Source organism: Canis lupus, chromosome 35 (genome assembly GCF_048164855.1).
Source record: "Canis lupus baileyi chromosome 35, mCanLup2.hap1, whole genome shotgun sequence".
NCBI classification, from domain to species: Eukaryota; Metazoa; Chordata; class Mammalia; order Carnivora; family Canidae; genus Canis; species Canis lupus.
The window spans coordinates 26,163,201-26,181,455 of NC_132872.1; the positions used below are offsets into that span (position 1 = coordinate 26,163,201).

General features: G+C 36.8%; 1 protein-coding gene across 1 annotated transcript; it reads right to left on the reverse strand.

The window, feature by feature from the left end:
* Positions 1-5,451: 5,451 nt before the first annotated feature.
* On the reverse strand, positions 5,452-6,381 carry LOC140624998 (olfactory receptor 5K3-like). Its single transcript, XM_072812116.1, has one exon. It carries the CDS (start codon positions 6,379-6,381, stop codon positions 5,452-5,454), a length of 930 nt encoding a protein of 309 aa, XP_072668217.1.
* Positions 6,382-18,255: the final 11,874 nt, after the last annotated feature.

Sequence of the window (18,255 nt, forward strand, 5' to 3'; positions counted from 1 at the left end):
AACAAGCAAGGAAGGAATCCAGAAGGATTACAAGGGCCATTGACTCTCATCAGGAGGAGTTAGGGCTGCTATTATGCATGGGAGCAGGAAAAAAAATATGTTTGGCATTCAGGTGGTCCCTAGGCATCTGTTTGCACTCCCTTGTTCAACAGTAAATAGACAAATACAAGCACCGGGACTGAAAAGGTCATGGTGGTGATACCCTCAGATTCCATGGGCATGAATCTGGATCATCTCCGTATGTTTGTCACCACAACTAGTAGAGGGATTAGGAGAAGGATGTGGCAATCAAAGAAAGGAGAAGATAGATCTTAGTGGGGTCCTGTGATTAGCTGTAACCATGGATCTGCAGGTGTCCTTGTAAGATTCTCCAGCACAAGAAAAGAACCAAATCCTGGTGGGGCTCTCCCTAGAGGTTATTATAAGAAATGAGTAGGTTTAAGTAGTACAAGTGGTGGCCAGTGATGGATCCATGGTTCACAGCCAAGATCCCCACAGTAAGAATGCCAGTAGCTGATAGTTCTTACATGAATGCCTTATCAGGAAGTTGGCTCATATAAAGTTAATTGTCTTATGAAGTTCATGTTTGTACTTTGCAGTTAACCCATATGCAATGACTGTTCCATGGACAGTATAAATACCAGGTCCCCGTCTTTGGCCTGGGAACTTCAAAGGGACATCCCCAATCTCCACTTCTCCACCAGATTGGCTAAGGTCTTTGTTGTGGTTATGGTCAGCTCATCCTTTTGACCCAATCTTACTTCCTTCACTCCGTCAGTAATTATTGTGCCTGAGAGCATTCTCCACAGACTTCTTCCTTGCCCACCTTCCTCTCAGATTTGGTGTTTTGTTTTGTTTTTTGATATGTCAACAAATTGCTACAGAAACAAAGAAAATCTCAGATCAGAGACAGAACTAAACCTACCCCTCAAAGATAGGCCTAGTATTAAAGAAATAGTGTATCAGTTTATCAACAGAGAATACTATTCCCAAAGTCATAAGTTAGTAAGTTGTACCCTCACCTCTGCTAAACAGAATCAACTCTCATTACTGATCCAGAAAAAAAGTAATCCTTTTATATTAGGAAAAAATAGATTACACACTCACAAAACAATTATAAATAGAAAACTGAAAATATGAATATTAATGTTTCATTTGTTGAAAATCAAATGATTTCTCAATACTTTCAAAGATATCAAAAACAAGAAATGTCTAAGAAACCATCAGAGATACGTGAGAGGGGCCTAAAGAGAGGTGATGACTAAATATAAAGTGATATGCTAAATGGGATTCTGGACAGAAGGATGCTAGATTAAACTATGGAAATATGAGTAAAGTATGAATTACACTTCATCATAATGTATCAATATTGGCTCATTCATTATATCATTGGTACTACACGGGTGTAGGGTATTAATAATATGGAAAAATGGGTCATCATATGGAAATTCTCTATACTATCTTTATTATTTTCTGTAAATCCAAAACTGTTTGAAAAAAATTGTTTTAATGTATTAAAAGTCTTTGAGTTATGGTTCTTATTTCTCAGAATGAAGCCAGAGAGCAGTTAGGGGAAAACAGTCCCTGTTTTCTGTTTCCAGTTACAATAATTGATTCAAATAATTGTCATTAGATGCTTAAACTGTTGATGAAAAATTGTTAGGGAACAGGAAATTCACATGGTGTCAATGTATCACCCTCCAGATTAGATTATTTAATAGGAAGGAAATAACTTATCATTTCTGTAGAAAAAGTTGATGGTACCACCTTAACGACATAATCAGTGTATGGCGCCAGTTAAGACGTTTGATATTATAGGCCTCATGACAGGAGGAGGAAAATAGTACAGTTGTGGTTGCTGAATGATTTAATTTAAATCTAATCTAGAGGAAACATCAAGAAAATAGAGATGGTGGGATATTTTACATGATGTCTGATACAAATTTTTAAAAATTTTAAATATCATGAAAGAGAAAAGGCAAGAAGTTTCTTCTATGTTAGAGGAATTTAAAGAATGATAACAAAGTGAATTGAATTCTGAAAAAAGTAGATTAGTATCAAGAACAATTTGGGAAAATTGGGAAAAATTTTAATATGAACACCATAATAGATGATGTTAAAGTCCTTTAGGATGATAATTAATTGAGAGGCTGCCTGGGTAGCTCTGTTGGTTAAACATCTGCCTTCAGCTCAGGTCATAAACTTTGGGTCCTGGATCAAGCCCCACATGCCTCAGACTCCCTGCTCAATGGGGAGCTTCTTCCCCTCTGCTCTTCCCCATTTACCACTCCCACTCACTTGTGCTTGCTCCCTGTCTCTCTCAAATCAATAGATAAATCTTTAAAAAAAGATATGACCATGTTGGAAATTTCTGTGTTCTTTAAAGATATATGTTGAAGAATTTATGAGGAAACTGTCATTATCTCATCATATATGAATATACACATACACATACACGGATCAAAGAAAATAAATAAATAAATAAATAAATAAATAAATACTATATATGTGTGTATATATATATACATATATATATACATACACACATTTGCAGGTGGATAACTGGGTCAATGTGCTGAAATGTTAATACTTAATAATCTTGGTTTAAAAAAAGTCATGGACATTCTCTCAACGTTTTTGTAGTTTTGAAAGTTTTCAAAGTAAATCTGGAGGCTAAGATCATTGATTCACATTTTTCTTGACTCTACCCTCTCTCTGCCCTCTTTAAGCTTGGTTTCCTGAAAGGTTTCCTCTCTTGCTACTTTATTTCGCTATGTTGCATTTCATATCGTTTAGCGTGTAAAAACATGAACTTTGGATTTGATGTCTAGATTTTATCCCTGTGTTCCACCTTAATAATAATATGGACTAATTATGAAACCTCTTTGTTCTCCATTTTTCTCAGTGGGGTATAGGAAACTAAAATACAGAAATAAAAGTTAAAAATGTAATATATGTGTGAATAAATGGATACTGATGAAACACTATGTGTAAGCTAAAAGGGTGTCTGAGAATTAATTTAAATTAAAATATAAAGTGAGACATGAGGCAAGAGACATGAATCAGATAATATTTATTCAGTTGCAATAAAAGCATTTTTTCCACACAAGCTTAGCAGTAAGAAGATCTATTGGATTCTGGAACCAGAAAGGCTGGTTGATTACAGTGACGCTGGGTCTGTTTCTCTGTGATTCCCTCAGCTATGCCCTCCTTGTGTGTTGACTTCATCTCCAGGCTGGATTCTCTCTTGACGGCCAGATGGAAGTAGACTGTGCCAGATTTCATGTCCGTACAGCATGACATTCATATGTGTTTAGGATCAGAGACACCTAACTCTAGGAAGTGAACAAGGGGTATTGGTAGGGGAGGTGGGCGGGGGGTTGGGGTGACTGGGTGATGGGTGCTTAGGGGGGCAATGGAGGGATAAGCTCTGGGTGTTATGCTATATATTGGCAAATTGAACTCCAATAAAAAAAAGTGTTTAGGAAACTCTAGAGCCTTGTTTCTGTGAGTTATATCTCACAGTATGTACAGTTAGAAATGAAAACTAAGAAATTAAAAATTATTTATGGACTTGTGCAAAAAAAATAAAAACCTATTATAGATTAACTTAATTATTTCAAAATATATTAAAGGAAATGGTTAGCGAATGGTTCAATGTGTCAGGTCCCTTTTAAAGTATTAGTATCAGTCATGATTAGGTTGGTATTCACAGGAAGATCTTCATTTTATTATTCAGTAGTTACCATTTTTTCTTTAAAATGTTGCTTATATCAGTGCACTCCTCTCCTTTTATCCTCCAGTTTCAGTCTCAACATCTAAGATATGAATTCTTGAAGTTAGCCTCATTGCTTCCACTTTCAACGAATCAATTAACAAATTAGTTTTCTGAAAAATGCAATTACCCAGGTCTAGGAAGAATTTGGTGTCTGATGTCTCTGAGATACATTCAGATTCCTTAGGTGGCATTTAAGATTCTCAGTAACCTAATGGGCTTTCCCTCTCATTTCCCATATTCAACAACAGCTCATAACAATAGTTGTGGCAGCTTTCTGACTCTGTCCATGGTTCACCTGTTTCACCCCTGTTCCCAGTGCCATATTATTTCCATAAACATTGACTGTGGTCATACTCATTTCTTTTTGCCTCCAGACATCATTTCTAAAAGATCAGTTTTAAGGCACATCTTACGTCTTATTCTGCATAAGGACTAAGTACCCCAGGCTACAAGGATCTCCATCTTTGAAACTGTCAAGCAGCATTAATACAAAATGTAGCTCAATATGAGTACCTGGATGAACTTTAGCAGGCATCTCAATGTCCAAAGTTATGAGATTTTTACTGAGAAAAAGCATGAAGAATTATGTATAACCAGTTGTTAGGTAATCTATAGGAAGGGTCTTCTTTGTGCCTACCAGGTCACGTGTTCTCAGTAAATTATTCTTTCCTTTCCTATTTGCAAATATAAGTGATCGATAAATATTTTTGTTTAGGTATTTAGAATTTTTGCTGTTTTGTGCCTCACTGATGCTTTACAGCATCTCAGAGCCTTTTGTTAATGCTGAGAGTAGAGCAGTAGTTTACATGCAGTTCTGAGGATTTCCAGTAATAAACAAGTAATATCAGTGAAAAAACCTTTCATTTAGTTTAATGTGTTCAGGATTACCGTCCATTTAGGATGGGTACCTAGTCATAACACGTGAAAATTTCAAAGTCCATATGAATTTCAGTGTAAATACCATGTACTTCATCTACAGATTGATAAATCACCAGTAGAGAAAGATGAAAATAGTTTTTTAATACATTTTTGTTAGTATTCTTTTCTTGTTTTTGATATTTTAAATTATAAATTATATATAATAAATTTTTTACTTTTAAGGATAAAAATTTTCTTTTTACCGTAGACATTCTGAGTGAATTGATAGTAAAATGTATTCTCCTGAATCAACTCAAAGAAGATTAAGAATCAAATATATACAATTTACTTGTGACACATGACATTAAGAAGGGATTAATTATTGATAATTTGGAAGGTGTCAGAGTTTGTCAGATTATGGTTTGGAATTCCAAAATTATTTGTCAACATTAATAAATGGAAGTGATCTTTACATATAATGACTTGTACTCCTAGTTTTTGTTGAAAATTGTAACTCACTACACTTTGAAAGAATTAGTTACTACTTTAGCTAATTTTATTGTGACACAGTTTGTGAGCTCAAGAATAATGATTTAGTTCATTCTTGCTGGGAACTAGAAGCTTAGATTTTGAAATACTTTGTAACAGAATGTCTCCTTACTGAACTTCTTTATTTGACTCCTATACTGTCATGTTTTAGTAATTGAATATTTTATGCACAAAGTGGTCGTTTTCTACTTTCTCAACTCTGTCATTCAAAAAAAATAATTTTCTCAAATTTAATTTTCCACAAGGGAGGATATTTCTTTTAAGTGTCAAAAATTTTTCCTTATGTTTTTTTTCATAGCATTTATTACTTCCTTATTTCGTAGACTATAAATAAAAGGGTTTAATAAAGGGATTACTAGAGTATAAAAAATAGCAACAGATATATCTTTATCCTCTTCTTTAACTGAATTTGGTCGAACGTACACAAAGAGAAGAGAACCATAGAACATTGAGACAGAGAGAAAGTGAGATGCACAAGTAGATAAGGCTTTGCCTCTTCCCTCTTTGGATTTCATTTTGAAAATCATGAAAAGGATGCAGAGATAAGAGATTATGACTACAATAATAGAGAACACTAGAACTGAGCCTGAAAATATAAATATCAACAATTCATTGATATAAGGGTCAACACAGGAGAGTTTGAATAATGGAAGAACATCACAAAAAAAGTGATTAATCTGATGAGACCTACAGAAAGTTAACCGAAAGAGAAGCCCAATATAAATTACGGGATGGAGATTTCCGGGTATGTAGGCCACTGCAGTCATCTGAAGGCAGAGCTTCTTTGACATCAGGGTGTGGTACTGCAGTGGGCTGCAGATGGCCACATAGCGGTCATAGGCCATTGCTGCCAGGAGAAAGCAATCTGTAGTTTCAGCAAGACAGAGAAAATAAAATTGTGCCATGCATTCATAGAGGGAAATCATTCTGTCCTTCGAAAAGAAATTCTCTAACATCTTGGGAGTAATGGCACAGGCACAACAGGAATCCATTAGAGCCAGGTTGCCCAGAAAGATGTACATGGGTGTGTGAAGGCGACGCTCCATAAGGATCAATGCCACCAGGCCCAGATTCCCCACCATGGTCACCAGATAGATAGTGAGAAACACCACAAACAGAATGGTCTTCAACTTTGGGTGATCTGTAAATCCTATGAGAATAAATTCAGTTGTCAAGGAGTAATTATCCTCAGTCATATCCACGTTCTCTGTGGAGATAGGAATCCTGGAGATACAAAAGTGTCATTTAGGGTATGTATAGTTTTCCTTCCAAATTTTCTTTCTACAACAAAGAGAGGAGTTCTTCAAACCTCTCTTACCCTCTCTGGATACAGACACATAAACATAGAAGATACCCATTCCCCTAAAATGTCAGCTTCATAAGCTCGACCCTGGAAATCAGCATTCCCATGAATATTCTTATATTTCCAAGAAGAATGCTTACCCTGGACAAGTTTTGTCATTGTGAATTCATGCATGAAGAGTATACAGATCTAGGGTACACATATTTGTTTCATTGTTGACATATAATTTTAGTTATCAGTTTCTCTATTAAAGATCCTTAAAATGAATTTAAAATCAATTTTCATATATACACATTTTTTTTAACTGAGAAAGAAGTTCTTCATATACTCTCCCAGTGGAGTGAATGCTTGAAAATAGAACATGACAGATAATTTTATTTTATATCTTAGGAATTGTATCAACATCAGTAACGATTAAGAAGAAGACCTTCCTTTATTAAAGAAAATTACTTTGGATATCCAAGGAAATAAATATCTCTATATTATCATCTCTCTCATTCCTTTTTCTCATATTACATCCATTTCCATACGAACTAACTTTGTCATGCCATCATTCCTGTCCATTTTTCCCCAGATTTCTAAGTCCTTTCTTTCTTTATGCAATACATAGTTTACATATAATGCTACTTAGTAAAGTTCATATTAAATGCCCCAGACCACACTGATTTTCACTTCCTGCAACCTCCAGTGTATCCTGTATACCCACCACCCTCTAAGGTTGCTTCTGTATAATCTATAAGGCTATTTTTTTCATATATGATGCACAGTTTCCTTACTAGAATTGTAGACATTTGAGCATAGCTATGGCTTCTACTTCTTATAGGAGTTGTTTCATGCTATAGAGAAGGAGCAGTAGGATTCCAGTCCTAGCTTCATCCAAAGGCCTGAGATGTGTGAACTTTCTGTAAGTGTACTAGTACTGATTCAGAGTAACCTCTTGGGTTTTTCAAAGAGTCTGCTAATTTTGAAGAATAGCCTACAAAGGCAATTAGAGAAAATTCATCATTGAAAAAATTTTATGAATCATTGTCTTATCTGAATTAACCTCACTACTATTTACCTGTTTCCTAAGAAACATAAATACAATTTTCTGAAATATGTCACAGTAGTTTAAAAGTTGATAACAATACGTTTGCCTGTATCTTTTAGTTTTGTAACACTTAGAAAAAGAGAAAAATCTTAAAGCTTAATGGGATTTTGAGAACAAATTTTACTTTTCTCAAAGGCTATCTTCTATCTTTACTTAGTAAAGATATCTTCTATCTTTACTTTATCTTCTATCTTTACTCTATCTTCTATCTTTACTTAGGATATATTGGCCAGTGTGTCTAATTATATGAATTCTATGGTCAAAATTGGTTTGTATTTCCCTAATCAAAATATCAAAATAAATGTGCAGGTGGACATTTTCCGGGATTAAAATATTAAAGCAAAGCCATTTGAGAACATAAGCAATGTTAGAAATAACTTTCAAGGTACTTGCCTAAATTATGTCATAGAGCTAAGCTGTGTTCTTACCTGTCTATTTTGAAGATTTATCTTATAATCAAGAAAAGGTCAGCATGAATTGAGTTTAAATCTCATTTCCCATAGCCTTCAGTTGAGAGAAGGGCTAGAATGATAAGTTGAAATCTGTAAGCAATGAAAAAAATACTAAGTTATTCAGATAAATAAACAATTAGAGATGCTAATATTAAAAGTAAAACTACATTTGAATACTTCCATTACCTGAATGCTCTGGAGAGAGAACATTTATAACATCACATTGCTTTTGTTATGGTGTTAAGTTCATAGAGTTTCAGAATACGAACTCTGATCTCAAAAACATTTGGGATTAAATAATGAAAATGCAGGACTACAAATAGGTCCGTGTCAATAATTATGTTCTTTACAATGCAAAGTTAAATTTTCCATCAAATGCTTATGGGACTTCCCTGCAATGACATCAGTGTATTTCTATGGGGAGATTCAGTTCGCAAAACATATTAGCTGTATGACATAAATTAAGCTGACCTATGAGACAATGAGAGTAAAGTAAATGACCCTCACTGAGGTCAGTGAGGTCATTTGATGATCATCTTGCTGATTCTTATGTAAATGACATCCTTTTTACAATTCTGATCTTTCCCAGTGTGTAATCTGTAAAAAGAGCAGAAGAGAGTCTCAGGTTGGTTTGGACAGAGTACTGGGGAGATTTTGTGATTTTTTTGAAGCATTATTAACATCTGGAGAGGAGAGGAGACTGGTAGGGTTAGCTAGGCTCATCAGCCCCTTCACTCTAAGTTGAATTTGTTCCCATGTGTTGCAAAACACTCATGGAAATTTTGCTGTTACAACTTAACCCCACTATGAATATGATTGACTGAGTGGTTCTCTGTTTTTCTCAGTTCACCCCAATTCCTTTATCTTTCTCACCTTGTTTGCCCCTTCATTCCACTCACTAATCATAGAAATATAGCATATATTCAATAAAATTTTACTTAGTAAAAACACTATGTATATAGTATGTCTATATTCAGTCACTAGTTTCCAAAGACCACTAGTAGCCTTAGACATAAGAGGGGATTTGTTTGATATGTTCATTCCTTCATTCCTAACACCCTAAACAGTCAAACTTTATAGAGCTAAGCTAATATTTGTTCCATGTATAAGAGAATGGCACTCTACTGCTCAGGCATTAGCAATGGTCTCTCACTAGGTTTCAAAGCAAATCCATTTTTCTTAACTTGGAATTCCAGATGCTTCACAGTCAGCCTGTGTCTCATCTATCACCTTGCTTTCTTCATCTCACTCCAGGGCACTTGGCTACGTGCATCCCTTACTGTCCTTCTGTGCAGTTTTGTCATGTAATTTGCTTATACAATTTCCCTCATCTGAAACTCCTTCTCCCTTTTCTTCCATCTCACTACGACTCATCCTTGAGTTCAAGTCAGATCTCTCCATGAGGACTTTCCTAGGTCCTTTAAATAGAACTGAGTGTTCCTCTTCCTGATTTACATGATACTTACCTGCTTTTTATAATGATTGCATTCACCACTGTATCAAGTGTGCATCATATGTGTGTTGAGAGTAAAAGTCTCGACTAAATGTTCTTGTCACCAATTGTGTCATACATCTTTTGAGCACTTGATAACAAATGGAGCTAGTTCTTCAACACATGCTGCATTGATTGCTAATATTCCCATTGTGTTTGACTTTATCAAGTGCTTGCAATATGCATGGCACTGGAAAAGACAATGGGGAGTGTGTGCACAGGATGTGAAAATGGTGGGATAAATTCTTCTTAGTTTTAGATATGGCTCCTGACAAGAAGCTCATAACTAGTGGGGGAGAAAACAGCACTTACATTGCTGACTAGTGTGCAGTTTAGGGTGTAACATTAAAAGTGTTTTTTTTTTTTATTGTGGCTGTTCTTCAGGATTTATTCAGACAAAGAAAATCAGGAAATGACAAATGTCAAGAGAACAGAAGGACTAATGAGACAAGGATGGAAGTAATAAAAAAAACAAATATATAAGATCTCTTTCTACAAGGTCTTTAATAACTTCTCCCATTAAATTTGAGGAAATTATCCCAAGATAGGAAGAGATCATTGATACAGAATGCCAGCTAACATATTCATTGACCCTATCATGCATTCATTCAAATGTCATCTACCACATATGATGTTATACAAAAAAGACAAGGACCTTCCAGCATATACACGGAAGATGTGGGAGTGGGGAGGTGGTGGGAGAAAATACCTCCTGCACCAGGTAAAGACAAAACATGCAACCAGACACTTCCAAATCATGGAAGTCCTTTCCTAAGCAATATCTAGATCCCTTGGCTTTTATACTACTTCACTTCATCACGTTTCCAGGGCAGCTCTTATCTCAGAATGTGTGCTGCCCACTAGTATAAATCAGAGTTTCTCAAACCCTTTTTACTCTAGGTGAAAAGATTTCCTTTCGGATACTTTAATTTCAGATAACTTTCCAGGGTATGCAGGTAGCAAGTGGTGAAGATCATGGGGGAAAAGCATTAGGCTGAGGGAATCAAGTGTAAAAGCCTGGACTCTAGGGGATCCCTGGGTGGCGCAGTGGTTTGGCGCCTGCCTTTGGCCCAGGGCATGATGCTGGAGTCCTGGGATCGAGTCCTGCATCGGGCTCCCTGCATGGGGCCTGCTTCTCCCTCTGCCTGTGTCTCTGCCTCTCTCTCTCTCTCTCTCTGTGTGACTATCATAAATAAATAAAAATTAAAAAAAAAAAAAGCCTGGACTCTAAAAAGCAACACCTAATTTAAAAGTAAGGACAGGGGATCCCTGGGTTGCTCAAGAAGTTTAATGCCTGCCTTCGGCCCAGGGCATGATCCTGGAGTCCTGGGATCGAGTCCTGCATCGGGCTCCCTGCATGGGGCCTGCTTCTCCCTCTGCCTGTGTCTCTGCCTCTCTCTCTCTCTCTCTCTCTCTCTCTCTCATAAATAAATAAATAAATCTTTTTAAAAAATAAAAGAAAGGACAGTAAACTCACGTGACTAAAGCTTACTCATGCATGATATAAGAGGATGTAACAGGTAATATAAAGAGAATGGGAAAATAGGTGGGACATTGCTCTATTGGATTCTTTCCCATTTACTTTCTCTGCTCTGCCATTTCACTAACCCCCTTCCCTTCACCACCACACCTAAGGCCACAAGCCCCTCTAATGCCAACCCAAAGGAATAATTATTTTCCTAACCACACGTAGTGTTTGAGCTATCAAAGTCTTCTCGGGCTTCTTAGGATAACCCTCCCTGCTTCTATAATCTTGATTGCTCCATCTCATTTTTTCCTGCTGGGTCATGTTTCTCCTTTTGCCCTTAATGATGCTTCTTTTTTATTGTATCCCTAAACCTCCTTCTTCTTTCATTCTAGAATTTTCTCCATATTATCTCATATACTTTTGTGCTTTCAACTGTCTTTCATCTGCTGGTTGGTGGCTTCAGTAGAGGAGATATTTCAAACCATTTTGTTATATACTCATATAGTAAGATCATTGTAATATGTTCTAAATATACATTCTTACCTACAAATTACGTATACAAAAACAGTATACTAAAATAGTATGTATTATAAAATATGAAAAGAGAAATTTAAAAAGAGTCTAAAGAAATGGCATTAAAATTTTTGAAATTTGTAATAATAGTCTAAAACATTGTTTCCTCCCCATTAACACTATTATTAATTAAATATTAATCAGACTGAGAAAAATCATATTATGTAACTTATCATTTAAACTGTAGCATAGTCTTGTGATACAGCAATTCATGCACTGGCTTGTATCTATTTCTAAACATCTCTTAATGTCCTACACATTTGGAAAGATAGTATAGACTGAAACATCTGCTCAAATAAGAGAAGAATGGGAGTTTTTGTGTGTCTCAGAACTGGAAAGTGCTCTTCAGGATGTTCACACTGACTTAGGAGGCCAACAGTATTACAAATATCTGAGGTCCAAGGAGACAGGAGGCTAATGGGAAGTTTATGGATAACTCTCATAGCACAATCATAACAAAAACCCTTCTGGTTTCAGCAAGGTTTCTGTATTATAAAGTCCTCAAAAATAACTTCCTTGCTAGAGGAAGAGCTCTTAACGTTGGGACACCAAGTGACCAAGTGGTCAGAATTGCCTTCGTGAGGTGGAATTTGTCAGACTAACAGGTATAAGTTTCAATACGCCCAGGAGTAATTCATTAGAAGATGAGAGCAGCACATCCAAGGATCTGAATGTGCAGAGCCAGAGAATGCAATAGGCTACACAAGCAGAGAACCTAGACCTCTGGGTCATCCTCTAGCACTGCACTGACTTTGTGCCCTCATGTCACGTGTCAGACTTCAAAGGACAAGCTGGTCCTTCAGTAGTTTGGTATGTTGATGCCAGCCCGGGTATAGTGCTGCTAGAGTATCCCTCCACCAGGGCGACCTTAAAAGACAACCATAAGAGGAAATCCTCCCTTAGCGCAGTAGACTGATTGCCTATATCCATTGTACAGAAGAGAAGTGATCCAAGGTGAGAATATGTAAATTCCTAGGACAGGAGAACAGCTTGGATAGTGGTCAAGAACCTAGAGGGAGACGGATTAAAGGGTCAGTGAACAGATGATCTGAGGAAAAGCCATCTGAATGGATCTACTGGAAAGGATATGAAGTGTGGAGTTCTTCCCAATACATGTACAGTTATACCAGAGAGCATCTGCCATGGAAAATACACTAAAGCACCAAGAACACAGAATGACAGCCAGCTGAGGGCAACCAGTTTGGTTCATCTGCCACCCAGTACTAGTAGAATGGGCACGTGAAGGTAGTGCTAGAGAGACTAGGATCGAGGCATGCGTGTGTCAAATGGCATAGGCTGCAGCTACCAAGGCCAGTCCAGCTGCTGTGTGTGCCAGGATCTAACGTGCCAGATACAGAGACACTTTGGAGCTCCCAGTAGGACAGCATCCCTCAAGTCAGCTGCTGGGTGGCATGTTTGCTGCTTGAGCCTCTTATTTTCTGAAGGGGGCAGAGTATCATCTTCATTGGAATCATCATGATCACATATGGGTCATCATTCCAACACGTAAGTGTTCAGCAGAATTCTTCTCTGAGTCTGGTGAAATGGTGCATAACGTTGCACTGGACCAAGAAATCTAGTTTGCAGTAAGGGCGGTGTGGTGCTGGGCAGTGATTGACACCCTGATTCCATTCTAATTCCTACCACCTGGACACTGCTGGTTAATGAGTTGATAAAATGCCTTTCGAAGGTATAATTACAATGTCCGGCCTCTGTCCTCCAGGGTGCACTCTAACTAGGAACTCAGTGGCCACAATATGGAGCCATGTCTTCAGTAGATTGAATATCTCAATCCAGGAATTCTCATGTGATCTGGTATGGTTGTAATCTTGTTCCCACTTCCCTGAGCTGTGTGAATTTAGAGGTCCTGATACTCAGTGCGGATATGTTCTTGCCAGCGGATGTAACAGGGATCCCACTGTACAGAAAGGCCCAGCTGCCAGCCAGTCACTTTAGATTCTCTTTCCGAGAAACCAACAAGCAAGGAAAGGAATCCAGTAGGATTACAAGGGCCACTGACAGTCATCAGGAAGAGTTAGGGCTGCTATTATGATGGCAGCAGGGAAAAAATATGTTTGGCATTCAGGTGGTCCCTAGGCATTGGTTTGTACTCCCTTGTTCAACAGTAAATAGAAAAATACAAGCACTGGTATTGAAAAGGTCATGGTGGTGATACCCTCAGATTCCATGGGGGCATGAATCTGGATCATCTCCGTATGTTTGTCACCTCAGCTAAGGAGGGATTAGGAGAAGGTGATGGGAATTAAAGGATGGAGAAGATAGATCTTAGCGGGTCATGAGATTAGCTGTAACAGTGGGTCTGCAGGTGTCCCATTCACCTTCATCTTGTAAAATTCTCCAGCACATGAAAAGAATGAAATTGCCGTGAGTTCCCTAGAGGTTATTATAAGAAATGAGTAGGTTTAAGTAGTACAAATGGTGGCCAGTGATGGATCCATGGTTCACAGCCAAGATCCCCACAGGAAGAATGCCAGTAGCTGATAGTTCTTACATGAATGCCTTATCAGGAAGTAGGCTCATATAAAGTTAATTGTCTTATGAAGTTCGGGTTCGGGCCTTCGAGGTAACCTGTATGAAATGACTGTTCCATGGAAAGTATAAATTCCAGGTCTGAGTCAGGCCTGGGAATTTCAAAGGGACATTCCCAATCTCCACTTCTCCACCAGATTGCCTAAGGTCTTTGTTGTGGCTATGGTCAGCTCAGCCTTCTGCCCCAATCTTACTTCCTTTACTCTGTCAGTAATTATTGCGCCGGAGAGCATCTCCAATTGACTTCTTCCATGCCCACCTGAGTCTCAGACTTGGTGTTTTGATATGTCAAGCAAGTTGCTACAGAAACAAAAGAAAATCCCAGGTCAGAAACACAGCTAAACCTACCCCTCAAAGAATAACCGTATATTAAAGACATAGTGTATCAGTATAGCAACAGAGAAGACTTTTCTCAAAGTCATAAGTTAGTAAGATGTAGCGTCACCTCTGCTAAACAGAATCAACTCTCATTACTCTTCCAGAAAAAATGTAGACTTTTCAATTTTGGAAGAAAAATAGAAGACTGTATATCCAAGAAACAAATATAAGAAGAAAGTGAAATATGAATAGAATTGTTTCATTTGTTGGAAATCAAAAACCAGGAATGTCTGAGAAACCGTCACAGATATGTCAGGGAGCCTAGAGAGGTGATGACTAAATTAAAAGTGACATGCTAGATGGTATTCTGGACTGAAGAATGCTAGATTAAACTATGGAAATATGAGTAAAGTGTCAATTTCACCTCATCATAATGTATCAATATTGGCTCTTTCATTATAAAAAAGGTACCATACTTGTATAGGGTATTAATAATAGGGAAAAATGGATGTGTCATCATATGGGAATACTCTATACTATTTATTATGTTCTATAAATCCAAAACTGTTTGAAAAAATTTTTTAGATTTATAAAATGTCTTGAGGTAAAGATCTTATATCTCCCAACGAAGCCAGAGAACACTTGGGCGAAAAGAATCACCAGTTTTCTGCTTCCAATTAGTGAAGTAATCAGTGAATGTAGCAGTTAGGACAAATTGATATTATAGGCCTCATGACAGGAGGAAGAAAACAGAACAGTTGTGATTGCTGAATTACTTAAATCTAATCAGGAGGAAACATCAGAAAAATAGAGATGGTGGGATATTTTACATGATGTCTGATACAAATTTAAAAGTTTTAAATGTCATGAAAGAAAAAAGTCAAGAATTTTCTTCTAAGTTAGAGAAGATTAGCGAATGATAATAAGAAAGTGAATAGTGACCTTTAACTGAATTCTTGATGAAAAAATCAATTAGTATCAAGGACAATTTGGGGAAAATTGGGAAAAATTTTAGTATGAACATCATATTAGATGATGTTAAAGTCCTTTAGGATGATAATTATATGAGGGGCTGCCTGGGTGGCTCAGTTGGTTAAGCATCTGCCTTCAGCTCAGGTCATGAACTTTGGGTCCTGGATCAAGCCCCACATGCCTCAGGCTCCCTGCTCAATGGGGAGCTTCTTCTCTGTATCCCTCTGCTCTTCCCCATTTACCACTCCCACTCACTTGTGCTTGCTCCCTGTCTCTCTCAAATCAATAGATAAATCTTTAAAAAATGATATGACCATGTCGGAAATTTTGTGTTGAAGATTTATGAGGAAACTGTCATTATCTCATCATATATGAATATACACATACACATAGTGGATCAAATATATATATATACATATATATATACACATTTACAGGTGGATACCTTGGTCAATGTGCTGAAATTTAATACTTAATAATCCTGGTTTAAAAAAGTCATGGGCATTCTCTCAACGTTTTTGTAGGTTTGAAAGTTTTTTAAGTAAATCTGGGAGAAAATGTCATGATTCACATTTTTCCTCACTCTGCCCTCTTTCTGCCCACTTTACAGCTTAGTTTCTTGAAAGTTTTCTTCTCTTGCTACTTTCATTTCTCTATGTTGCATATCATATCGTTTAGTGTGTAGAAACATGAATTTTAGATTTGATGTCTAGATTTGATCCCTGTGTTCCACCTTAATAATAATATGGACTAATTATGAAACCTCTTTGTTCTCCATTTTTCTCAGTGGAGTATAGGAAACTAAAATACAGAAATAAAAGTTAAAAATGTAATATATGTGTGAATAAATGGATACTGATGAAACACTATGTGTAAGTTAAAAGGGTGTCTGAGAATTAATTTAAATTAAAATATAAAATGAGACATGAGGCAAGAGACATGAATCAGATAATATTTATTCAGTTGAAATAAAAGCATTTTTTCCACACAAGCTTAGCAGTAAGAAGATCTATTGGATTCTAGAACCAGAAAGGCTGGTTGATTACAGTGACGCTGGGTCTGTTTCTCTGTGATTCCCTCAGCTATGCCCTCCTTTGTGTGTTGACTTCATCTCCAGGCTGGATTCTCTCTTGACGGCCAGATGGAAGTAGACTGTGCCAGATTTCATGTCCGTACAGCATGACATTCATACGAAGAAAGACTCCCTCTTTTGGTGGATCTCTTTTAAAATAAAGGAAATTTATATCCCAGAAACTTCCACAAAATCACTTCTTTAGTCTCATTGGCCCCAAATAAGTCACATACTGTTCCCTTAAAGGCCCTTTAGGCTTCAGTGTTGCTTAGGGTGGAAGAGGGTGGTGCAGAAATACATAACAAAATCTGTGGTATTCCTGGAAAAAGGAAAGGGATTCAGGTATGTGAGTCTAACAAGTAAAACTATCTTCTAATATAGAGAGTATATACAAAGGAACAACATTCATCTATGTCAGGCGTCTGGATTTTGTTATATTCTTAAAAAATGTGTTTAGGAAACTCTAGAGCTTTGTTTCCGTGGGTTATATCTCACAGTATGTACAGTTAGAAATGAAAACTAAGACATTAAAAATTATTTATGGACTTGTGCAAAAAAATCAAAACCCATTATACATTAGCTTAATTATATCAAAATATATTAAAGGAAATGGTGAGAGAATGGTTCAAAATGTCAGGGTTTAAAGCATTTAAAAGGGTTTAAACCCTTTAAAAGGGTTTAAAGCATTAGTATAAGTCATGGTTAGCTTGGTATTCACAGGAAGAAGATAGGCCTTGATTTTATTTTCCAGTAGTTACATTACCAGTTTTTCTTTAAAATGTTTCTTATATCGGTGCACTCCTCTCCTTTTATCCTCTAGTTTCAGTCTCAACATCATAGATATGAATTCTTGAAGTTAGCCTCATTGCTTCCACCTTCAACCAATCAATTACCAAATGAGTTTTCTGAAAAATGCAGTTACCCAGGTCTAGGAAGAATTTGGTGTCTGATGTCTCTGAGATACATTCAGATTCCTTAGGTAGCATTTAAGATTCTCAGTAACCCAATGGGCTTTCCCTCTCATTTCCCATATTCAACAACAGCTCATAACAATAGTTGTGGCAGCTTTCTGACTCTGTCCATGGTTCACCTGCTTCACCCCTGTTCCCAGTGCCATAGTTATTTCCATAAACATTGACTGTGGTCATACTCATTCCTTTTTGCTTCCAGACATCATTTCTAAAAGATCATTTTTAAGGCACATCTTACATTTTATTCTGCATAAGGACTAAGTACCCCAGGCTACAAGGATCTCCATCTTTGAAACTGTCAAGCAGCATTAATACAAAATGTAGCTCAATATGAGTACCTGGATGAACTTTAGCAGGCATCTCAATGTCCAAAGATATGAGATTTTTACTGAGAAAAAGCATGAAGAATTATGTATAACCATTTGTTGTTAGGTAATCTAAAGGAAGGGTCTTCTTTGTACCTACCAGTTCACGTGTTCTCAGTAAATTATTCTTTCCTTTTCTATTTGCAAATATAAGTAATCGATAAATATTTTTGTTTAGGTATTTAGAATTTTTGCTGTTTTGTGCCTCACTGATGCTTTACAGCATCTCAGAGCCTTTTGTTAATGCCGAGAGTAGAGCACTTGTTTAGAAGCAGTTCTGAGGATTTCCTAGTAACAAGTATATCAGTGAAAAAATCCTTCATTTAGTTTAATGTGTTCAGGATTACCGATCATTTTTGATGGGTGCCTAGTCATAATACATGAAAATTTCAAAGCCCATATGAATTTCAGTGTAAATACCATGTACTTCATCTACAGATTGAT